The sequence below is a fragment of the Cornus florida genome, unplaced genomic scaffold (assembly GCF_030987335.1).
Source record: "Cornus florida cultivar Cherokee Brave unplaced genomic scaffold, ASM3098733v1 CherokeeBrave_3.0.0_Hap2_Chr06, whole genome shotgun sequence".
Taxonomy (NCBI): domain Eukaryota; kingdom Viridiplantae; phylum Streptophyta; class Magnoliopsida; order Cornales; family Cornaceae; genus Cornus; species Cornus florida.
The window spans coordinates 57,546,031-57,571,846 of NW_026775576.1; the positions used below are offsets into that span (position 1 = coordinate 57,546,031).

The following is a 25,816-nucleotide window of genomic DNA, read 5'->3' on the forward strand; positions in this document are numbered from 1 at the left end:
GGGGGGGGGGGGGGGGGAGATAATGAGTTGGGTGAGTTGGGCGAGTTTTAAATAAGTTGAGTATGAATGGATCTATTACCAACTCGTCAATGAGGAGTTATAAATAGGTAAGGGTTCAAATGAATGGGTCAAAAATAGGAGGCAACAGACAAAATAATATGGACATTGTAGGATAAGGTATGGTCCTCGTTCAACAAAATAAAATAAAATAAAATATATAAAACATGACTTGTATTCCGTTTTGGCCTAAATTAGCCCACCAGTGAGTCTTGACAAGTTTGAATACTGGGGGGGGGGGGGGGGGGGGGACGAGCGGGTTAAGATGGGTATTCACTCTTAACCCACCATTGACTCTTGAATTTTATGGGCATTTACATTTTACTCATTACTGATCACTCAATTAAATTGAAATGTCCAAATAATTTAATTTTAGTGTACGAACTTGGGCAATTTAATAGGTTTGCATAACCCCTAAAAATATCATAATCACACCAAAAAAAATGTTACCATTCACAAATTAGCAAGCCTCAATGGATTCATATCCTTCCATTCAACACATGACATCTTTTGTGAAGAACCCCACAAAAGATGATTCCCATGTGAAATTGGACAATGCTTTTGGAAGACGTAAATTTTGATTCTCAATACGGCCGGGATTAAGGGGAAATTAAATCTTTGGAAATCTTTCTTCAGTCTAATATGACCCCACCTACTCCTTTTTCAGTGTTTGTTTGTTTATTTGCTTTGATCAATGAAGTTCATGAAAATTTACCTCTTACCATGTACATTCTCTCTCTAAAGTAAAGTTAGGAACGAAATTGCTTGGATATGATTCTTAACCAACAGTTACAGAATAGAGTGGGAGAGGGAGTTTTAAGTATCATAATCACAGGGAGAAAATTTTCTTTCACAAATTAGCAAGCGTCAATGGATGCATTTTCTTCTTCCTCATCTTTTTCTAGTTCTTCTTCTTCTCCGCCTAAGTTTAATTATGATGTCTTCTTAAGTTTTAGAGGTGAAGATACCCGCAAGAACTTTGTAGACCATCTCTATATGGCTCTGCAACAGAAAGGAATTCACACCTTCAAAGATGATGAGAAACTTAAGAAAGGAAAATCGATTTCTTCAGAATTACTCAAGGCAATTAAGGAATCGAAATTTGCAATCATTATTTTTTCAGAAAACTACGCATCCTCCCCATGGTGTTTGGATGAACTCATAGAGATCATTCAATGCAGTAATACAGTGGGACAGACCATTTTGCCAATTTTTTACAAGGTCGATCCCTCACAAGTACGGAAACAAGAAGGAAGTTTTGCAGAAGCATTTGCCAAACATGAGGAAAATTTTGGAGAGGACAACGAAAAGGTGCAAAAGTGGAGGGCAGCATTGGTGGAGGCAGCAAATTTAAGCGGGTGGGATTTGAAGGATATAGCAAATGGGTAATAACTAACTCAACAAATTTTATTCTTCTTCTATATTAGTCTTCTTCTTGCTATATGAAGCTCAATTTATATAATCAATTGGCATTCTGTTTTTGTTGAGAAAAATTGCACAAGATCTTATACTCATTTTTAATTATTATTATTTTCTTATCTTGGTAAATAACACACACATTTTTACTCTCAGACTTAAAGCCTCAATCTCAATAGTTTGTTCAATATATTTTAGTTTCAAGTGAGTTTTAATCTTTAAATGAATACATAGGTTAATTGTGGATTTATTATTGGCACTCAATTGCGTATCTCCTTATTTTTTTATTTTTTCTTTTTATGTCAAATTAGAAACAAACTAATTCAATTAAAATTGAATATTTATAATTTAGAGTTGTTATTAAGTTTTAGGTGTTTCTTACCAAAAAGGGAAAAAAAATTTGATTTTAAGTTTAATCGATAGGTGGGACGTTAAACTTAAGATTGCCATTGTAGTTTAAGTTTTACTCTTTGCTTTTTTTTTCTTTTTTTTTCAACTAAATTGGTCCAAAGAACAACTGAGGACTTTGTTGAAGTGGTATGTGCTGCTTTTTACAAATGTAAGTCCGTAGATAATGAGACATGAAAAAGGAGAGAACATGACTTGTCTATCAAAAACAAAAAGAAAAAGAAAAAAATATATATATATATATATTAATGATGGAAACTTAGAATTACTTTTATTTATAGTTGTATTTCGAATACGGTTTTTATATTTGAAGTTTGAAGTGAATTTTAGAGGGTTGGACTTGAAATTAATACCTCCCACACTGCCAGAACTCAATTTATTTTGTCCTTTGTTTCATTTAAGTAGAAATGCTTACATTTGTTTGGGTAATGAAAGTTTATTTTGATTTAGAATTGAACATTTATATATATACATATATATTTAGATACATATGAGTACTCCATTCATTCTATAATTGAGTATTGGTGTATGTTCAGCCATCAGAAGAAACAAACACAAGTAGGCCTTCCGCGCTGTATTCGCTGCTTGCTATTAGGAACATTTGTGCATCCTCATGGATCTGTTGTGATTTTGTGGACTCTAATTAGGTGAAATTTTTTTAGGAAGATTTAATTATATGGAAAGTTCAAGAATGCTGAATTTTAAAAAAAAAATCAGTTTCCTGATTTGTTTTAAGTTCCTTATTAGTTTTGAATTCTACAAAAGGTAATTTCTTGTGGGACAAATTTTTTGGGCCTATATATATCAACTCTAATCAATTCTTAGGGTGGGGTAAAAATAGAGAGAAGAAAAAGGAGAGGATCATCATACGTGTTGTGTGATTGATTAATTTGTGCCAATACAAGAAAGAGCAATTGAGAGAGATTGAGAGAAAATTCTCCATTGTAATTCTTCATCTTCTTCATAGTGAATTTGTTCAGTATGCTCCATAGACATAGTCCTAAGATTTTGGTGAACTATGTATATCTTGCGTTTTTGTGTGTGATTTTTTTTTTTATTCTTCGTGATTGCTTGTTTATTCTTTGAACAACGTCGTTTATTTTGCGTTTCCGCCACAACAACTTGTATCAAATCCAATTGATTGTGCAGAGCAACTCCAACAACTGGTATCAGAGCCTTTGGTTGAGAACCTAGGGCACAGAAGGTGTTTAACGAAATTCCAAAAGTCTTTCAATCAGATCTGTTCGTTCGAGTGGGAGTAATGGCATCAGAAGATAAGACATCCACATTTATGATCGAGAAGTTCAATGGCATAAACTTCGGTTTCTGAAAGATGCAAATTGAAGACCTCTTGTTTCAGAAAAATCTGTATCAACATATTGCTCTTAGAAGTGCATTTTTTAGTACACAAATCTTTAAGAAATTTTGCATAAGGTGGAATTTGCTTAATGGCATCAAGGAGAGGAATGTTGATCTTTACTTGCTTAAAGACTTCAAACATTTCCTGAATTTTATCGCCCTTTTTCCCAAAGTGTGTGGACTCTATGAGGTGTTGAGGAAAAAGAGTCTTGGGCTCATATGATGTCTCAACATTTGGGATTGGCAGATTTGGAATTTATAAACTAACTTTCAGATTTTTGGATGAAAAACTTGAATCCTCGGGAGCAAGAGTTTCATTTTTTTCATCAACCATATTGTCCACAATTCTTCCACTCCGAAGTGCGGTGATTGCTTAAACTTACCCAAGATTTGATCCACTTGAAGGAGTGATTTCATCAATCATATATTGCCCTTTCGGGTTCACCACATGTTGAGCCGGAAGTTTCCCTGTGTCCCTCTTGTGAAGCTGATTCATAGAATTAGCCAATTGTCCTAGTTGAGTTTCAATGTTGGCTATTGATTGGGAATGAGTACTAACCAATTGCACAGTTGATTGCATACCACTAATGGCAGCCATTATCTGTTTATTAGAGTTTACTAGCTCATCCAATTGGGATTGTAGAGGAAGAGCATAATTTTGATTGAAAGAGCTCGCATTAAAGGACGGAGGATGGTAGCTTGAAGAAATTTGAAATGGTCGATTCATGGACTGAGAATTAGATCGAGTTGCTTGCCCATAATCTTGAAATGATGAATTTTGTGGGCCTTGTTGCCTCCACGAGAAATTTGGATGATCCCTGGTGTGTCGTCACCGCATAATTTAAGAAGTGTGCTAAGATGAGCGTGACCAAGTTCTACATTTATAGAGTGCCACTACTACCTTTAACCACTAATAACGTAGCAAGGGCAAATAGGGATCGTCCCAAGGGATTGATGTCGTATTGGTTATGGAATCAATATTAGGGTTAGTAGGTCGAATGATCAAAGATTGGTTGGTTGGTTGATTATACTAAATTGCAATGTAAATTAAAGCAAGTAATGTAATGTAGAGAAGAAAAGAGAGAGAGAGATCTTGGAGTTTAGAGATCACCACTAAGCATAACATTTCTACACCCCTAATGAATGATTAGTGAGGGGAAATTATGTGTTGCAATATTGATGTGTGTGTTTTTGGTTGTTTCAATTAGCATGGATGACCAATTAAGTATATATTGTCTAAGCAACACAGTGAATAGCACAATATATCAAAGTAAACCATTAATCCTTCTTTTAAGTCCACAATCCAAACACATCACAAGGTTAGAGATATATGCTACTTGCATTCATAAGTATAGAATATCAAACAACAAGCATGGATTGTCCTCCCATTTAACAACTAAGGTAGCTACACTACAACTACACTACAATTAAGCTAATGACATGAAATTAAACTAATTAAACTAAGGGAGAGGCACAATCCATCAAGAAATGAGTATGAACCATCAAATAAACTACAAAAGCATTCCATTAAACACTATGTTTTGACAATCTCTAGATCTATGGCATTAACACACATAGACATGCATCAACAACACAAAAGCTAGAGACAAAGATATGAACATCTATTCTAGCATACATAGACATATGAAATATAATAGAATGAACAATAGGAAGAATTAAATCACATAAACCATTGAATAAACAAGATTTATGTATATATCAATGTCAAAACATACATTACAACACAAATCCCTCAAAAATACATAAATCAAGATGTAGAAAACATGCTTAGGGCTAACTCTAGCCCCAAGAGGATGTCTAGCCACTAATGGATGGTGTCCTCCAACCCTCAAAGGCAAACTCCATGGAAGAAATCTCTCCTCTTCTTGGTCAATGAAGAACTCCAAGCTTGTGTCTTTAGCCTCCTCCCCTCTTTGTTTCCTCACTAAGAATATCAATTTGGAATTGTGTCCAAAAGTCCTTTTGTAAAAGTGGCTCATATTCCTTATATAGGTAGGTCAAATGTCACCCTAAAATGATCTGGCTCGTAAACCAAGACATCTCCAATGATTTAATATAGCAAGCAAGTATGGTCCTTCACACATCAAGAAAATGATCATGCAAATCAAAACAATTCTAGAATCCTTTTTGAGTGGATCGACATCAAATATGTTGCTATCTTAGCCAACTAAAGAAATGATCACATCCTTACCCTCAAACTAGCACACAAATCTAGTACCGATCATCAAGACAAAAAGTGGACCTTTTATTAAAGCTTTATTGATCTAGGTGCGCTTATTCTTTTCACTCAATTTTTTTTATTTTTTTTTTATTGAGGATCAAAGATGGAAGCATAGTGCAATGTGTTGATCTCTTAAGCTTTCTAGCGATTCATGAAGTCGAGCGTTAAGTCAATGACTCCCAAACCGGATGGCTTTAGGGTATTAGGTGTTCAAACAACCCTAAGGACTTACAAGCTCAAATCAACTAGGCTACAAATCAAGACAATCTCCATCTAATCATTTCTCACTTCTCACCTTTTGGGAGAAGTCCTTACTTTTTTATTACTTTTGCAACTTTTTCTTTTTCTTTCTTTCTTCTTCTTCTTCTTTTTTTTTATTTATTTATTTTTTTTTATCAAGTTATTAACCTAGAGTTTGGGCCCTCCACCTTTCGGCGCGAGAAGTTCAGTGCTTGATGAGACTAGAATCCCGGCTACTCAATGAAAAGGGGTTGTTATCCACCTTTATCAAGAATGAAAGCTTTCAATGCACTACTAGCTCAATTGGGATATAACCAATTCAATAATCAACAAAGCATGTATCCCACAAATGAATGCTAGTGTGCGTCGGTGCTAGTGTAGAATCTTAAAGTGAATCTTAAACAATCACAAAATCAGGATGATGTGGACCACAAGTGCAAGCATGATATTAATCTTTTGAAAAATTTACTCCTAAATGGCATCCACAAGGCATACAAAGAGTATTGGACTCTCAAGCCAAGTAATTTTAAAATTTTAAGCAATATAGTTCTCAAAGATCAAAGTCATAGCTAGTCATGGACCTATCATAGAAAATCCCTCAAATACACAAGTCATGCTCAAAATTTTGAATTTAAAGCAAACACTACAAAGTACACTATTACCCCCAAACTTAAATGGCACAATGTCCTCAATGTGCAAAGAGAACAAAGGGAAAGAGTATACCAGTGCAACTAAGGCAAAGAATGACCGAGACAGAAGTATCCAAAGTGGGTGGCATAGCCCCCCCCCCCCCCCCCCCCCCCTTCACTTGGGATTAACTGTGGTCCTGAAAAGATGCCACTAGGATAAAACTTATTAGATAACAAAAGGGATAATAACAGTACACAGTGGACATGCAAGTGTAAATGGGATAGTGAATGAAAATAATGAGAGAGGTATAAGAGTGGTCCTGAAAATTCGGGCAGCACTCTCTCTCACTTGAAGTCACTAAGATGCACATGATGGAGTCAAATAGATAAATATATCAATACAAGAATATGACATCCAAAACAAAGCATATATAAAAACAAAATAAAGTATATGGTAGATCACAGGATCAGAGCCGACAGACCGGCTGCAAAAATAATATAACAGTATCACAGATATAACAGTCAAAAGTCACAGATATAAAGTGAGAAGGAGGGTCTAAAGATATCAAGAGGATGAGGAAGGACGGGCAAGGTGTGCTCCGCAGATGTCTCGGGATAGATCACGGAATGTGATCATGACATCCGTACGGAGTGAAGCAATGTCAGCGCGAATGGAGACAGTCTCTGCACGGATAGATACCATAGGATCCTCCAGAGTCTGAAGACACTCTCCGAAGCTGGGTATTTGAACAGGAGTCTCAGGTGTTACTGGATCGGGAGAATGATGATCCTGAGCCTGCTCCTCATCATGAATGGGCGATCCAACCGGAGAGTGATGCTCTGGGTCCTTGACAGGCTGCTCCAAATCAATATCCATATGTACGGCAGCCAGATCGATTGCTACATCGTCCGCTGCCGGTGCTGCTGCTGCTGCCTTCTCCTCAGCCTTAAATGTGATACCCCTCAGATCCGAGACACAGGTTGATCAGGCCCAGGCCCAAACCCGAGGGAATATCAAACAATTAAAGTATTTTAAAACGAACACAGATGACAAAATGAAACAAAAGTGATGGAATAAAACTGAAAGTAACATTAATTATAAAATCTTCCATGTATAACTGAAAATTGAAAATCCAATCCTCCAAAACTTCAAGGTTACAACTTGGGAATCCACTGATGGACCCCTAACCAAAAGTTCAACTGAAACTGAAAACTGAAAATAGATAATGCTAGAAATATCGAGAGAAGTCCTACGTAATCAGATGAAAGTGAGACTGTCCCTCGACAAGCACGATCAAGCTCTAAGGCTGGAACCGTCCTGTACCTGAAAAGAATAATAAAGGAGTGGGTCAAACCCACGAGCAAGTTCTAATCTAACTGCAATCCATACAGTGACCCGATACGCAGATACACCGTAGACACCTCACAATATCTATCTAGTCCATACATATAAATATATCCACACTAAGGGACATTCACCAGTCTATAATAGGGGTCTCAACCTGAATAGAAGGCAACATGCGAATACGCACCCAAAGGTGGGCATGAGTACCTAGACCTAACAGGGTACACCTCAACCTATTATAACCAGCTACGCATCCACTGCATATACGCACCCTAACCAACGAGTCTGAGACTCAAGCTCAACTCGTGGTACCATAACCATATATATAAAGTCCGTCCAAATCCAGGGTATGCAGTTCAACTATTTATTAAACTGTCATACAAATAACCAACTAGTTAGTCATTCAACTTATTCAGTTGATATGACTTAACTACCATCCGTTAATCCAGGAAGTCATCCAACTTGTTTACAGCTGATCTGACTTAGTCACAATTAGGATTCGATATCTTTCAATCCATTCCATTAATCCATTAGGTTAGGTTTATGCGTTTTGAGCTAAACCGTCCCTAGTATGTCACTGTCCCATACCGGTACATACCATCCTCCATATCCATGTAAATTACAACATATATAACAGTTCAATAATTTACAGACCAAAAACTACCATCCAAACAATTGCAGAAAAATATTTAAAGCTTCAGCAATTTAAATCCAAGCATTTAACCATATAGTTGCAGGAGACGATTTAACAAATCAACAACTAACATCCAGAGCATGCATAGACCAAATTTGATACGTCAGGGACTCCATCATGCATGTGAATAGGGTAAATAATCCTATTATTAACCAATAAATTGCTAAAACAATTCAGAAGATTGTTTAAATATTTCAGCAGTTTAAATCCAAGCATTAACCATATAGTTGCAGTAAACAATTTAATAATTCAGCAACTAGCCTCCTAAGCATGCATAGATCAAAATTAATAATTAGATGACCTTATCATGCACTTGAATGCATTCTAAAACAAGTTTTATAAACACATTATGTTCCATCAAATTGCTGAATTTTAATTCAACAATTAATTCAACTTCCATGTGTTAAGTGCCTTAATTTTTACACTGTTTGTCCCGACAACTTAGAATTAAACTTTACTCAATTTAGGGTCTTAATAACACTCAAAATTCATTCCTTGATCCCTCTGTAAAGTTCCAAATTCATTCAAACAGTCTCCATGCTCCAACAGTGAACATAGTATGTAGAAAAAAAAAAAAAAAAAATCGTAAAAGAAATTAAAAATAACAAGGGAGCCTGCTCCAGAATTTGGAGTAGGCTCTTTTCCAGCCTAGAGCCAGCTCTAGGACTTCCTAGAGCCGGCTCCACTTTGTTGTGGGAGCCGGCTCCCACTTCCATGGAGCCGGCTCTCACCTCCTGTGTGAGCCTTCGTCCCCGGTGCGTGTTTCAGCTCTTGTGCTCCTTCTCCGGCTTATTCCTAACCCTCTGTTAGTTTTTAAAACCAAACTTAGGACTCGTAATTTAGTCTAGAAGCATTCCCCAAGATTGTTTACAATAGTTTTGGAAGCAATTACAGAGTTTAATCAAGCCATTTAAACTAGCATAGTTGAAGAACAATACTGAAACTAAATTGCGACATCAGTTTTATTCCAAACCCCTCTGTTCTTCCTCAAATTTTAAATTTGAAGTCTTAAATTACATCTAGTATCCAATCAGACCTCGGTTGATTTCAGTAAGATTCAAAATAAAAATTAAACCAGTAAGACGGTACGCCAAAACAGAGTCAAGAAAACATACGTGCTATAATTGTTTTGTAAATAAATTTCACAGATAAAACGATCAAGTAAAACATATATAAAACATGCATGGTTCAGTTTAAGGCCAATTAATCTCCTAGAGATGTCCAGGTGCACAGAACACAAATCAAAGGGAAGGAGGAAGATAAGAACTTACCTGTACAGTTTTATAAACAGAACCTTGACGCCGTTGTTCTAAGCTTTCCGGCAACCACTGACTACCTTCTAGCCTCCTCTGGTTCTGATCTAATCCACCAAACACCTCCCTTGGTCCTCTCTGTTAGTCTCCTTGACAGACCGTTACGACGCTCTGTTCTCTCAACTTCTCTCTTTACTGTATACGGGAATATGGTGAATAGGGTTTTAGAAACCCTCGGCAGACGTATACCCATATATTTATAGAGTTATACCCAAACCCTACATTAATTAGAGCCCTAACTAAATCCTAACCGGCCCATAGAACTTAATTAAATCCTGTGTCGGCTAAAGAAACTAAACCCTCAATTTTGAAAAATTGATAATTAAAATACTTCCTAAATTACTTCCTAAATTAAAACCTTTAATAATCAATTAAATAAATAGAATGCAATTTAAACAAATAAATAGATACCAATTAAATACACGTCACACAGGTAAACAATTAAATAAAATAATTAAACTAAATAATCATGCAAAAATACAATAAAAATAATAAATAAATGCCGAGACTATCCTTTTAAAATTAGGGGTATTACATTAAACTCCTTAGTTGCCTCCACAACATCATCCTGTAGGCTCTTGATAAGATCCTTATAGCTTTTATCCCAATCCTTCTTCTTGAATGAGTAAGCCCCAGACTCAGTACGCTCACATGGCTGGAAGGGGTACTGCTGGTCTCTCAAAATCTGTGTAATGAGGTGGCCGAATGGTAAAAACTTAGCCCGTTTGGGCTTCTCCTTGCTGATATGGTCGACATATAGCTTCATCATAACGCTCCAGATGAGCGCAGGAATGGATAACCAATGCCCTGTATAGAATGCGTATAGAGCTATCAAGAAGTCGCCGCGCCTCTGTATCTTATGGCCAGCTATAAAAAATTTCTGAAGAACACTAAGTCGAAGAGCCACAAGTCATCTCGCAGATAAGTGAGGGTGGTGAAAGTCTCGCCATCTGTATAGTGACCTGTGAGTGCAACGACCATGTTTACATATGAGGGCCTGTATAGAGTGGGATAGGTATCCTGGAGATTGGGTGGGTATAGATGTGGACAATGGCAAGATGTAGATAGAGTGTCCACTGTAATGCTGATCAGATGGCCATCAATGGAAGTCCGCAGCTTTGCCAGGTTACGCGGGGCAGGCCGGAGGTTCTGGAAGAACATCCGGACTAACCTCGGGTACACTGGGTATGTGACAGGGGCTAATATGGCTGAAATGCCCCTCCGGTCTATATCATCATAAGCTATTCTGGTAAGCACTAACCGGGAAAAGAAGTCTATATCGAAGATTGACTCATGCGCCATGGATAGGTGTGTATATCTCTGCAATGGTTGATCTAGAAGCTGGGCTGGCTGAGTTGATGGAGATGGAGAATGGCTATCCTCAGCCTCAGCTTAAGAAGATGATAATGCATCAGTAGAATAATGTAATCTGCTGTCAGAAGAAGACTGAGATGGAGCTGGCTGCTTCTAAATGTGAGAGGGCTCTCCTGGCTTCTCTATCCTCGGCCTAACCTTCCGCTGATACTGTTTCTTGGCAGTAAACTTTACGCACTTCATGGCCTACAAAAAGAAAAGAAAACTTGGAAGGGAAGACAGTGCCGGTATAAAGAATTAAACCACAATATAGAAATATGTATGTCAGATAAGATAAGCAAAATAGATATGGAACATGAATCTATGCAAGTGACATAATGTGAAGCATGCTAAGCAGTATAAGTATGAAATGCATCCAATGTGGAAAACACAGGCATTGGGCATATATGAGATAGCATGGAACACAAGGAATGGTGTGTGAAATGTGTGATGCAAATCTGTGAAGTTCGATCGATCACAAAAAATGTGAAATCGATTCAACTTGGATCGATCTGGAAATGAGTGAGATCGATCTCACTCAGATCGATCTAAGAAAAATGTTCGATCGATTGAACTGTAGCAAAGAACATGAAAAGTCACAGATTTATGACGTGGATGGCTCGAGGGCCTCACGAACATGGTCATGGGCCTATTTACACAACAAATCAACCATTTGGGTCACTTGGTTAGGCCCGTAACCCTCAAAATCAAATCAAAAATCAAAAACTATATACATCGATATATACATATATACATATATATACACAGAGTTTCAAATCACTATCAATGGCTAAAATAATCATCATCACCATATATTCAACATGAAATGCATAGATGGATGAAAAATAAAGCTTAAATCAAATGAGGTTTCTCGGATCTTACCCAAAACCGAGAGAGAAGTGGTGAGATTCAAATAGAGAGATGCGAATGAGATCCGAGATAAGGGAGAGAGATTCGAGAAGAGAGGGAGTCACTGGAGGTCTTGCCGGAGGATGGCAAAAGATGAAAAGTGGTTGCAGCGGCGATGGCTCAGGTCAAGGGTGTTGGTTCGATTTTTGGGATCGATTTAATAACCCTAAGCCTCTATTTTTAAAATCATTTCCTTACCAGTTCGATCAATCGAACTGGATCTCCAGATCGATCTCTCTTAAAATTATTTTTTGGGATTTTTGAAATTTTTGGAAAATTAAAAATGAAAATTTAAAATATTTTTGGATTTTTGAAAAATTTAATTAAAATAAAATAAAAATTAATAAGTTTAAAAACTCTTTTTTTTCGTTTTAATAAAATAAAATAAAATATTTTTGGAGTTTTTCAAAGATAAAATATAATAAAATAAAATATTTTTTTGAAATTCAAAAGTCAAAATTCAAAATAAAGTCAAAAAGAATAGTCAACAGAGTTGAGATCGATCTGGCAAAAACCAACAGATAGGTTCGATCGATCTGACAAAGAGATTGAATATGCAGGTGTTCTAGGTCCAAAAATTTTTCTAAGTGTTGGGACTGCAGATCGATCCAAGGGAAAGTTGGATCGATCAAAGAACTGAAGATCGATCTAGGAAAGTCTTCGATCGATGGGACAGAGAGCTGAAATATGCAGGTTTTCTTCGATCGATTGGATAGAGAGTGATTTGGATGCAGGTTTGATGCAGATAAGATGTTCGATCGATCGAACTTCTTTTGAGATTGATCGAACTCATATAAAATGTTCATTTTTGACATGAAAGTGCATGCAATCCTAATCACAGTTCCTAGCAATGCATATGAACCCAGAACCAATATCTAGACTTCACAAGAAATGAAATTTAAGATAGAAATGAGGGAGGAATAGGGTTGTGAAACCCTACGAAATGCACTAGTCTTTAACGTCTCTAGCAAGACGTTGGGCTCTTTTACCCAGATCAAACATCTTCTAATGCATCCCCTCCTTATTGGGGTGATAAATACTTTGAACTTCACCCAACAAATGGTTCTGTAAGGAATTTGTTGGATTAAGATCAAAAGAACTTGTTGGTCCTTTTTCAATGCAATCTTTGGGCTTCCATACCCTTTCAAAACAAGATTTTGAAACAACTTTCTTAGAATGCAGGGTTGAAGATAGTGTTAAAATTTTTGTCTCACACAAAAGCTCTATTCCTTCACATTAATGTTGATGACATTTTTCTACAACATTCACTTCTTCTTCATGCTTGTCAAATGAATTGGGCGTCGGATTAAAGATATTCAACTTCACCTTCATGTGGCTAAATGAGATCTTTATTATCCCCGTCCTACAATTAATGTTGGCATTTGCGGTTGCCAAGAAAGGACGGCCAATGATAACGGGAATTTGGCTGTTAGGATTTGGAACCGGTTCCGTGTCAATGACAACGAAATCAACCGGGAAGAAGAATTTATCAATCTTAATCAATACGTCCTCAATGATACCCCTAGGCTTTTTGATGGATCGGTCGGCAAGTTGTAAAATCACCGACGTCGGTTTCAAGTCTCCTAAGCCTAATTTGACATATACCGAATATGGAAGAAGGTTAACACTTGCTCCTAGATCAAGGAAAGCCCGATTAATGACATGGTCACCAATAATACATGAAGTGGTAGGTGAACCGGGGTCCTTAAACTTTGGAAGAGTGTTATGCTGCAAAATTGAACTTACTTGTTCGGTTAAGACCACTTTCCTAGGTGCTTGGCTTTTGTTCTTCCTCTTTTGGGTACAAAGGTCTTTTAAAAACTTGGCATAAGCCGGAATTTGTTTGATTGCAACCAAAAGTGGAAGATTAACTTCTTGGCCTTTTGCTTGTCATTTGAAATGGATCCTTTTAAGGCATCCGGAGATGGAGCTTTGGGTTCAAAAACCTTTTCAGAATTTTTCCTTGAAGTTTCTTCAACATAAGAAGTTTTGAAATCATTTTGCAAATTTTTCTTTTCAAGATTACTTTTCAAATCACTTGTCAACACTTTTTCATTTGGAAATTCATGTATATGCAATGAAGGAGGAATAGGATGTGAAACGGGATGGGTGTCAACTTGTGGTTGCATCGATTCACTCTCTTCATTGGACATACCCACTTGGTTGTCCATAATCTTCCCACTTCTCAATGTTGTAACCGCATTGACATGCTCTATTGTGTGACCTTCTGATGAGGAATGAGTTTCCACAACGCATTGTTACTTAGGTAAGACATTCAAAGGCATTTTTCCCTTCTCTCTAGCATTTAACGTGCTTGCTATTTGCCCTACTTGGGTTTCTAGCTTTGCAATGGATTAAGATTGAGAGTGAGAGTGAAGCAATTAAGTGTTCGCCTCTAATGTGCCTAAAGCGGTAAGACTTTCTCCTCAAAAACGGGACTCCAAGAATTTCCTTGAGAATATGATAGATTGGGAAAATGAGAATTAGAGAATTGGTTTCCTTATGATTGATAGGATCTATATCCTTGGGATCCTTGGCTTTGCATTGGAAGTGGAATATACTTCCCTTGAAAACCACCTTGGGGAGGGTTTGAGCCTTCCCTTTGGCTTTTTCAAGAGAAGTTCGGGTGATTTCTCCAACTTGAGTTATAATGATTGCCATAAGGATTGTTCCCTTGATTAACAAAAGTTGTATTGACTAGTTCATGAGGTTCACTTTGCGCATGTCCATATGGACAATTGGAAGTAGAATGTAAAACACTTGAACAAGTCATACACGATTCATTAGATGCATGATGAGAACGATTAGGAAAGGAAGATACTTGATTCGCCAAGTTTTGGTTGATCAAGAATTGATCAAACCTTTAAGATAAGGATTTCATCTCGGCGGCTATTTCATTAGAGTGATTAACTTGATGTAAGCCAACACTCTTCCTTCCACTAGAATTTCCACTATTCTTTGAAGATAAAGTTCAATGCAAAGAGTTTTCACTCATGCTCTCATAAAGACGCCACACATCATCCTCATGCCTATCAATGTAAGAGCCACCCATAGAAGCATCAACCATGCCCTTATGATTATCCGATAAGCTTTCAAAGAAATAATGAACTAATTCCCATTTGGGCATGTCATAATGTGGACACTTCCTAAACAATTCATTAAATCAGTCACATGCCTCATGAAATGTTTCCCCATCCGCATGTGAGAATTCTCTAATTGCGGTTCTCATGGCATTGGTCTTAGAAACCAGATAGTACTTCTTCAAGAATTTTTGTTGCATTTCTGCCCAAGAAGTTATTGAAAAAGGCCTAAGATTGTTGAACCAATATTTTGCCTTGTCGTTTAGGGTGAATAGAAAAATTTTAAGCCTTAAGACTTCTTCCAGCAAATTCGTGTATCTCACGGTAGAACATACTTCAAGAAACTCATCCAAATGCTTATAAGGTTCTTCATTCGGAAGTCCATGATAGTTAGGAAGCATTTGAATGGTTTGTGGCTTAATCTCATAGTGGTGTGCTCTAAATGGTGGCAATTGAATGCATGTGGGTGCATTGTATTCATTAGGCACATAGTGATCTATTAAAATAAGGGGAGGATTTACAATTGGAGGTGCAACATGGGCACCTTGATTTCCTTGAATGATGGGAGGTGGTGGAGCATACATTGGCCTTGGCATGCCCAATGGAACTTGGCCTTATTGTTGTTGTGGTGGGTGAATGAATGGCCTTGGCATGCCAAGTGGAACTTACATGTTTTCATGTTGCACATTGGGGTGGAGGATACCTTGTTGGTCTATGTGACCAAGGTCCTCCACATGCTCTCCATTATGGCCTTCCATTAATGGAATGGATTGACTAGAACCAGAACTTCCTCTTCCCCTAGGATTGCGAACTACGGATTCAAGATTAAAATCAAGTGGGACAAGAGTAGGTTTTAGTGATCTACGGCCATGCATGCATAACAAAGCACAAACAAGCAATAAACAATGAACAAACACTTCACATTCACAACAATTCAATGATCAACAAACTTCCTCCACATAGAATGATCCCATACTCCCATGCTTTTAACAATATGCAAAGAACAATAAAATGCCTCCACGTGGGCTCACGATTTATCTATGAATTAAAAAACAAGCCTCCACGCGGGCCAACAATTTAACTAGAGATTGAGTAAGGAAAAGCTCACAAAGGGTCCTTAAGCACTTCAATTTATTTTTTAGCTTTAGCTTTCCACATTTTTTAATTTTAGCCTTTTTTTTCTTGTTTTGCTTAGCTCCTTTGCTCACCTTCTAGCTTAATGTACCTAGTCAACAAGAACCAACATAATAAGTAACCAAAACAAAAATGAAAAAAAAAGTAAAGACACGATCAAAGGAGTACTAATTCCTAATTGATTCCTCAAATACGACGTTGACAATCAATCAATCCCCGCAACTGCGCCAAAAACTATGGTGTGTCGTCACCACATAGCTTGAGAAGTGTGCTAAGATGAGCGTGACCAAGTTTTATATTTATAGAGTGCCACTACTACCTTTAACCACTAATAACTTAGCAAGGGCAAGTAGGGATCGTCCCAAAGGATTGATGTCGTATTGGTTGTGGAATCAATATTAGGGTTAGTAGGTCGAATGATCAAAGATTGGTTGGTTGGTTGATTATACTAAATTGCAATGTAAATTAAAACAAGTAATGTAATGTAGAGAAGAAAAGAGAGAGAGAGATCTTGGGGTTTAGAGATCACTACCAAGCATAGCTTTTCTACACCTATAATGAATGATTAATGAGGGGAAATTATGTGTTGCAATATTAATGTGTGTGTGTTTGGTTGTTTCAATTAGCATGGATGACCAATTAAGTATATATTGTCTAAGCAACATAGTGAATAGCACAATATATCAAAGTAAGCTATTAATCCTTCCTTTAAGTCCACAATCCAAACACATCACAAGATTAGAGACATATGCTACTTGCATTCATAAGTATAGAACATCAAACAACAAGCATGGATTGTCCTCCCATTTAACAACTAAGGTAGTTACACTACAACTACGCTACAATTAAGCTAATGACATGAAATTAAACTAATTAAACTAAGAAAGATGCACAATCCATTAAGAAATGAGCATGAACCATCAAATAAACCTCAAAAGCATTCCATTAAGCACTTTGTTTTGACAATCTCTAGATCCATGGCATTAACACACGTAGACATGCATTAATAACACAAAAGCTGGAAACAAAGATATAAACATCTATTCTAGCATACATAGACATATGAAATAGAATAGAATGAACAATAGGAAGAATTAAATCACATAAACCATTGAATAAACAAGATCTATGTATATATCAATGTCAAAACATGCATTACAACACAAATCCCTTAAAAATACATAAATCAAGATGTAGAAAGCATGTTTAGGGCTAACTCTAGCCCCAAGAGGATGTCTAGCCACTCATGGATGGTATCCTCCAACCCTCAAGGGCAAGCTCCATGGAAGAAATTTGCTCCTCTTCTTGGTTGATGAAGAACTCCAAGCTTGTGTCTCTAGCCTCCTCCCCTCTTTCCTCACTAAGAATATCAATTTGGAATTGTGTCCAAAAGTCCTTTTGTAAAAATGGCTCATATTCCTTATATAAGTAAGTCAAATGTCACCCTAAAATGATTTGGCTCGTACACCAAGACATCTCCAATGATTGGATATGAGACAACTTTTAATGAGCTGGAAAATGAATTTTTTCGCACTTGGGGAAGTTCGATCGATCGAACCTTTTGTTGGATCGATCGAACATAGCTGAGATCTATCGAACTTAGGTTGGATCGATCCTCAATGGCAACGCCTTTTTGGATAAAGACAAATCTGAGATATTTTCTGGAAAGAGACAAAAGTGGTAAGTAGGGTGGTACAACTGGATAAGGTCAAGAATGTTCGATCAATCTGAAAAGATGTTGGATCAATCGAACTTGTGAGATCTTTGGATAAGGACAAGGTAGCTTGGATCTATCTTGATGTGCTAAGATCGATCAAAGTTAGATCGATCTAACTTGTGGTGAGATCGATCGAAGTTACTGAAATTCCACCATTTGCTTCCTTTTGCTTCTACTTTGCTCATTTCTTTGATTCTTCTCAAGATTGCTTCAATTATACTCTTATTTGGCTGGGTTAGCTTATTTTGGGAATAAGTGCCTAAAAATAGAAATAACACGTAATCAATCTAAAGCGGAAAAATAAGATAGATAAAGGTCCTAGAATACCTAAGCTTAACGGGTTTAAATGCGCACTTTTCAGCGCTCATCAATCCCTCCAACAAAAGGTTCGATCCACTTGAGAAGATTATTTCCAGGGCGAGAGAATATGGTATTGGCCTGTTCTGGCATACCTCTAGAAAATTACTCCGATGTGGGGCAATCTTCTGCATTATGAAAAGTGTTTGCGCAATGTGAACACATTGCACTAGATGAAGAATTCTGAAAAGATGAGAGATATGATGCCACAAGCTGAAAAACTTTATGGACTATGGCATCCACTTCAGAAGATTCTTCCCTAAAAGTCCGTGGTTAGCACGGATTTGAGAGTTTCACCATATTAGAAGTAAAAGCGCTACGAGAACTATGTTGCATAGAATTTTTGTTCAAGTAGAGTCCATGCATCATCTAGATTTTTGGACATGAACATGCCCCCACATGAAGAATCAATTAATTGTCTATGTGGTTCTGTTAAACCATCATAGAAGGCTTACACCAATTGCCACTTTGGAATTTGGTGGTGGGGACACTTCCTCAGAAAATCTTGAAGTCTTTCCCATGTCACATAGAATATTTCCCTAGGCATGGGCTATCAAGGTCCTTCAATTGTATATTGCAGCACATGAAATTCAATTATCTACCATAAATTATCTTCAGTTGGTATGGACCATCTACCTAACTAAATTAATCTAAAGGTGTAGCATGGTTCATCTTCCTTAAGTATAATCTATATAAATTCTCAATTACATGCCAATATAACCATTTCATAAAATCATTCCCATTGTTACTATAGGAAATCAAGTGTATAATTGTGCCAATATGATTTCTAAAACAAGATAAACATATCAACAAAACTATGTATTCAAATGAAGATCACATACATCAATTCAATGTAAAAACACATCAATTCAATGTAAACAACTTCTAATTTATGAAATCAAATATATATACAATAAGAAACCCCAAATTGAAATAGCAATTACAACATATTTACTTGGTCTAGGTTACATCAACTCCCTAGGAAAGGAGTTAGTTCTTCATAAACATGGTAGCAACTTCAAGGATTGAAGAAGAGAAAGATTTCCCTTACAGCCCCATTGTTGCAAAACTCAGCATAAAACCCTAAAGAAAATCCTATCTCTCTCTGTATATTTTTAGAATCCAAAACTAATTAATTAATACAAGCCTTTGCCCCCTCTTAATCCCCAAATGAGTTTCCAAACAACCCAACTTGTACAAATTCAAAATCCCCTTTAGAAAGGAATAAACTTTAACTTATTCAAAATGGAGGCCCATAGGCTGGCGTCTGGACGCGAGGTGTAGCTGCTTGGCATCCGAACGCGAGTTCCTAATACTTGGCTTCTTCTTCTCTTCTGCAGTGCTGATTGTGAAAACCACTTGATATTTAGGCCCGATATGACTTGTTCTTCAAAAATCCTTAAAACCTTATTTTTATTTCTTTTTAGCAAATAAACATGTAAAAACATAAAAACACAAAAATGAAGATAATCTATATACAAACATTAAATAATAGGCTTAACTAATGCAATTAAGGGCGCTTGAATATGTAATATTTGGCGCTTATCACCTACCCATCTCGTCGCCAACTCAAGGTCAACCTCTACTCTTACTCCAAAAATGGCAGTCTAAGAGATAAACTCGCAACCTTAAATATCAGTAAACTTTTAAATGAAAATCCAAATACAAATCTTATTCAACCCGTACAACACCTGTACCTCACAAGTCATACATCCCATACACCACCTCACATCCCATGACATCTAATCAGCTCTGCTTATATAAAAGGAGCCCATGACTTATACACCATACCCTACTAGTCCATCATCCCAAGAGTCCACTCACTATACTGAGAAAACATAACACAAACTCTTACCCGTGTAAGAAAGTGAAGATCTCCATCCCAGAAGGAACCTAAAATCAAACCCTTTTACCAATCTCTAAGGAAAAGACTCCTAATGGAACAACGAGTCCAGATCAAGCCGGACTCAAAAGATCGGGCTATTCACATCACCTCTGCTCACGATGCTGATACCTTTCCCAGTCGTACGTAGGTGACAACTTACAAAAATAATACAACATAGAAACACGCTTGCCATATAATTATATACTGAAAACATAACACCTATCATGGATCATTTAAGTCAGTACGACACACATATAACACATAAGCATGCATGGTACTTAGCACATATTCATTCTATGCAGCCCTAGGTAGTCCTCTACCCATTTTCCTAATGGTTTTTGAACCATAACTCTAATACCAAATTTGTAACGATCCGAACCTATGGCTCCAAATCGTTAACCGGGTTCTTACCCGAACCCGAAAACACCCGAGGGTAAAACGGTCAACTAGGGTGTGTAAATTAATTATATAATTCTAAATAAGTCTAAATAGGTCGACATAAGTCATAAGGATCATTTGAACTCATGACACAAAGACCCGGACATAAGAATGAAGATTTTACATAATTGTCCCTTTTTGTTTTCAAAGAATCCCAGAGCAGTCCACACTAAAAAGGTCATAACTAGCTCTATGATTTGAAATTTTGAGTGAAATTAATTTCATTGGAAAGCTGACTGAAAATACTTGAAATTTGACTCAAGAATGAACCCATTTGGATTTAAAACGAGAAAGTTATAGCCATCCAAAGTCTGAATTAAAAAAAATAAATAAATAAAATAATAAATAAATAAAAAGGGAGCAGGCTCCACCCCAAAGGAGCACGCTCCATTCCACGTTTTTGATGAAATTTGGCTACTAGACCAAAAAGAGTCAACTCCTAAAGGGGAGAGCCGGCTCTCCACTTGGGAGGTCTGAAATTGGCTACTGCAAATGCATTTCTAAGCTGTACATTTGATCCTCTCAACCCAAACATACATAAATGGTAAAATAAACAATTTAGCAAGCTAATTCAACGAATTTTATAACATGGCGACGTAAAAAAACTTTGATTTCATCATACATGTCCGATTACAATGTTCATCAACAAAATGACTTGAAATTACATCGTTGAAAAGTTATAAATCTAAAAGAAGATAGTAATCCTAATGAGACCCCAAAAGATGGTACCGAGGTCTCAAAACCATTTCTACCTGTTGAATAGATACATGATGCCACTTAATATAATTTACAACATAAAGGGGGTAATATATATATATATATATATATATATATATACACATCAAGCACAAAAGAAGTCCATATCCCTTTTACCCCGACTAAGCTTGTGGTGGATTGTTATCCGCCACTTCCTTTTTGTGTCCTAAAAAATGTAGACAAATGAGCACAAGGCCCAGTAGAGATTGCCTAAAGGGCATCTCCTAAAATTAAGTAAACTAGACACATGTTTAAACACATCAATGAATATAGTAGGAGGATAGGGATCATGCTGGGATCACACATCATCAAATATTTACAGGCAATCCACTATCAACCATTTGAAATAATGCAATGCATGAAATGGCTTATGGAATGCATTCCACACACACGCTCTCACACACCCAATCCACATACTGAAAACGTACTAACTAGCCGGACTTTGGTACCCCCGCCTTCCCTAGGGAGAATTTGCTAGTCGTCCCTAGTAAAAGGTGACTCCCAACTACCATTTGGGGCCCGAAGTAGCTAAATTACTCACGGGTACCTACCGTGTCCCTATTAGCTAACTAGCACTACCGATAGGGGGGTACCTCCCCAAAACCGGGTTTTTAAAAACTTTTCTTCAAAAACTTTGTTCAAACTTTTCCAATTCACTTCACCAAAACTTCCTCCACAACACACCCAATGCTCAATGCCAATGCAACAATGTTAATGCCATGTTCACAATTATCCACAACTTCGATAGTCATCGTTGCCCACTTATAGCAGAAATTTTACCTCCACATGAATTGTTACACAATCATCAAATTATGAACAAACATGGCATTGACAATGATAGAATTATTCTACAAGTCAACATGTGATCACTAAAACCATAATAGTACGAATTTTATAATTAAACATTTACATTAGCAATTTTACAAACACATAGCATACTTCGCATTTCAAGAGGACTAAAAATGTCAAGTTAAAATCAAGTACCATGCTTGCTCACAATTAGCCACATAATCCATTCAACAATTAAAATTTCTCATCACATAATCATCATTTAACACATAACAACAAACAAATTGACATACACCATTAATTTAATAAAACCCTAGCATGCTAATACCAAATTAACATCAAATTGGCATGTAACAATTAGGGAAAAACATAGATTAAACTACAAAATTTACGGACTATGCAAGTTAGACAACTCTACCTTGTTTTGAAGCAAAAGCCCCAATTAAAGCCCTAATTTTTGAAATTCCAAGGTTGGCCAAATAGTGATTTGCTCCAATCAAAACGAAGTGCTCAACAAGCTCTCTAACTTTTCCTCAAGTGGCACTATGAAATTCTTAAGGGGCTAAGCTAGATCAAGCCTTGAATTTGTGAGAAGAAAAAAAAGAAAAAGAAAAAGAAAAAAAGATGAGGGAGAGAGATTTCGTAAGAGAGAGAGAATGGAAGTTTAAAATGGCTTTAAGGCCATTAAAAGGGTTGATATGGTGGGTCCCATAAGAGAAAAAAAATCTCATCATATAACATTTATATAAATATATATATATTTTCCAATTAAACCACCACCACACAATTTTAACTTAAAACAATGCAATTGTACACAAAATAACTATGCATGAAATGTAGTGGACCCGTGACACAACTCTCGTGCGTAACAACCTCTGTAGCGGGTCCCACCTAGGACCTCCTGGCCCAAAAAATAGAAAAATGCTGAAATGACAACCATTGCATTTCTAAGAGTCCTGAACTCAATGGACTGCCCCAACCAACTCTCAGACACACCCAGCACACCCCACAGTGTCTGACACATAAAAGGAGAAAAGACGAAAATACCTTCGAAAAAAAATCAGAAAATTCCAGTAAATGGAAAATGGTGAAAATTGGAAACATTACAGAAAGCTCAACCCCAAGTCACTAAAATGCATCTATGTTAGGTATGGCGGAGATAAGTTTGGTTATTGACTCTAGGATAATCAGAACAAGAAAATCATCAGAAGTAGAGATGTAGTTTTCAATGAGAAGGTGATATATAAGGATAGAGATGCAGCAATGTCAACTAGTCATGTACAGAGTAAGCCTGAGTTTGTTGAGTTGGATGATGATTCAGAGAGCATTGACGTGGAGCAGACAGATGAGGGTTCTTGGCCAAAACTCATAGAGCATAGTTCACTACAGATTCCAACTCTTAAGCTTGTACCCAAAAGGTCCACGCGACCTCATGTACTGAATCAAAAATATTTAGATTATATGTTGCTCACAGATGATGGTGAGCCTGAATGCTATGATGAATCATTTCATGTTGAAGATGCTAGCAAGTGGGAGCTTGCAATGGAAGATGAGATGAAATCCCTTGTCTCCAACAAAATACGGGAACTAACCAAGTTGCCCACAAGGAAGAAAACTTTTCACAACAAATGGGTGTACAGGGTAAAAGAGGAACATGACGGTTCCAATAGATACAAGGCGAGATTGGTGGTCAAAAACTTTTAGCAAAAGTAAGGCATTAACTACACAGGCATTTTTTCCCCGGTTGTGAAACTGAGTACCATTCACTCAGTTCTTAGCATAGTTGCAACAGAGGGGTTGCACCTTTAGCAGTTAGATGTCAAAACTGTTTTCCTCTATGGTGAACTAAAGGGGGATATTTACATGCAACAACCGAAGGGCTTCTCAATTAAAGAGAAAAAGAAACTAATGTGCAAATTAAAGAAAAGTTTGTATGGTTTAAAGCAAACCTTGAGGCATTGGTACAAGAAGTTTGATGGTTTTATTAAGCGACATAGCTACAACAAGTGTAATGCTGACCATTGCTGCTACTTTAAGAGATTTAAGTCAAGTTTCATTATCCTTCTACTTTATGTTAATGACATGTTAGTAGTAGGTTCTGATTTTGAAGAAATCAACAAATTGAAGAAGTAGTTATCTAGTGAATTTGAGATGAAGAATCTTGGAGCAACGAAGTAAATTCTTGGGATGAGAATTAGCAGAGACAAGCAGAAAAGTACTTTGAGTTGTCTCAGACAGAGTACGTTGAACGGGTTCTAAAAAGGTTCAACATGAATAATACTAAGGCGGTGAATACTCCCTTAGTTAATCACTTCTGATTATCTCAAGATCAGTGTTCAAAGACAGAGGATGAGAAAAACTTGATGGCTAAAATTCCATATGCCTCAGCCATTGGAAGTTTGATGTATGTTATGGTGTGCACAAGACTAAACATTGCATATGTAGTGGAAGCAGTAAGCAGGTTCATAAATGATCTGGGCAAGCTATACTAAGAAGTAGTGAAGTGGATATTGAGATATTTACGGGTTACGACAGACAGATGCCTATGTTTCAGAAGGGGTAAGGTGAAGTTACATGGTTATGTAAATTCAGACTTTGCTAGTGAGGTGGACCACAGAAGAACTACTACTGGGTATGTGTTTACGGTGGGTACAACTACAGTTAGTTAGGTTTGCAAATACAGAGGATTGTAGCGTTATCTACTACAGAGGCAGAGTATATGGTGATGACAGAGGCCAGTAAGGAGATAATTTGGTTACAAGGTTTGTTGATAGAGTTGGGATTCAAACAGGTGAAGAATGTTTTGCACAGTGATAGTCAGAGTGCGATACATTTGGCAAAGAATTCAGCATTTCATTCAAAGACCAAACATATAGGACTTCGGTATCATTTCATTAGATATTTGTTCGAAGATGGGGTGTTGACACTTGAGAAAATACTTGGCACCAAGAATTCGGCTGACATATTGACCAAGACAGTGACCGTGGAGAAACTGAAGCTGTGCGCAGCTTCAATCGGTCTTTTAACTTGAAGATAGAGAGAAGTGCACCGACATGCATGGAAAATGCATGAGAAAAAGATGGAATGGGTTTACAAGTGCTCCAGCCTCTAAGTGGGAGATTGTTATGGTTTTGTTAAGTCTAATTAGGTGAAAGATTTTTAGGAAGATTTAATTATATGGAAACCTCAAGACTGCTAAATTTTAGGGAAAATTGAGTTTCCTGGTCTGTTTTAACTTCCTTATTGGTTTAAGGAAAATTCAGTTTCTTGATCTGTTTTAAATTCCTTGTTAGTTTTGGATTCTGCAAAAGGTACTTAATTGTAGAACAAATTTTTTGGGGCTATATATATCAACTTTAATCAGATCTTAGGGTGTGGTAAAAATAGAGAGAAGAAAAAAGAGAGGATTATCATACGTGTTGTGTGATTGATTAATTTGTGCCAATACAAGAGAGAGCAATTGAGAGAGGCTGAGAGAAAATTCTCCATTGTAATTCTTCATCTTCTTCATAGTGAATTTGTTTGGTGTGTTTCATGGACGTAGCCCTAAGATTTGGGTGAACCATGTATATCTTGTGTTCTTGTGTGTGATTTTTTTTTTATTCTTCATGATTGCTTGTTTATTCTTTGAACAGCGTTGTTTATTTTGCGTTTCCACCACAATAACTGGTATCAAATCCGGTTGATTGTGCAGA

The 25,816-nt window shown here is 36.9% G+C and overlaps 1 protein-coding gene across 3 annotated transcripts in view; it reads left to right on the forward strand.

Moving 5' to 3' along the window:
• Positions 1-735: 735 nt before the first annotated feature.
• The window catches only part of LOC132311591 (disease resistance protein RPV1-like), a 34,151-nt gene continuing 9,070 nt past the window's right edge, over positions 736-25,816 (forward strand). The window contains exons 1-2 of one of the 3 annotated variants that reach the window (XM_059809583.1): positions 736-1,442; positions 3,031-3,591. In XM_059809583.1, the coding sequence (XP_059665566.1) occupies positions 928-1,442; positions 3,031-3,067 (552 nt within the window). In that variant the 5' untranslated portion in view covers positions 736-927 and the 3' untranslated portion in view covers positions 3,068-3,591. The other 2 variants (XM_059809581.1, XM_059809582.1) reach the window with 2 other exon arrangements.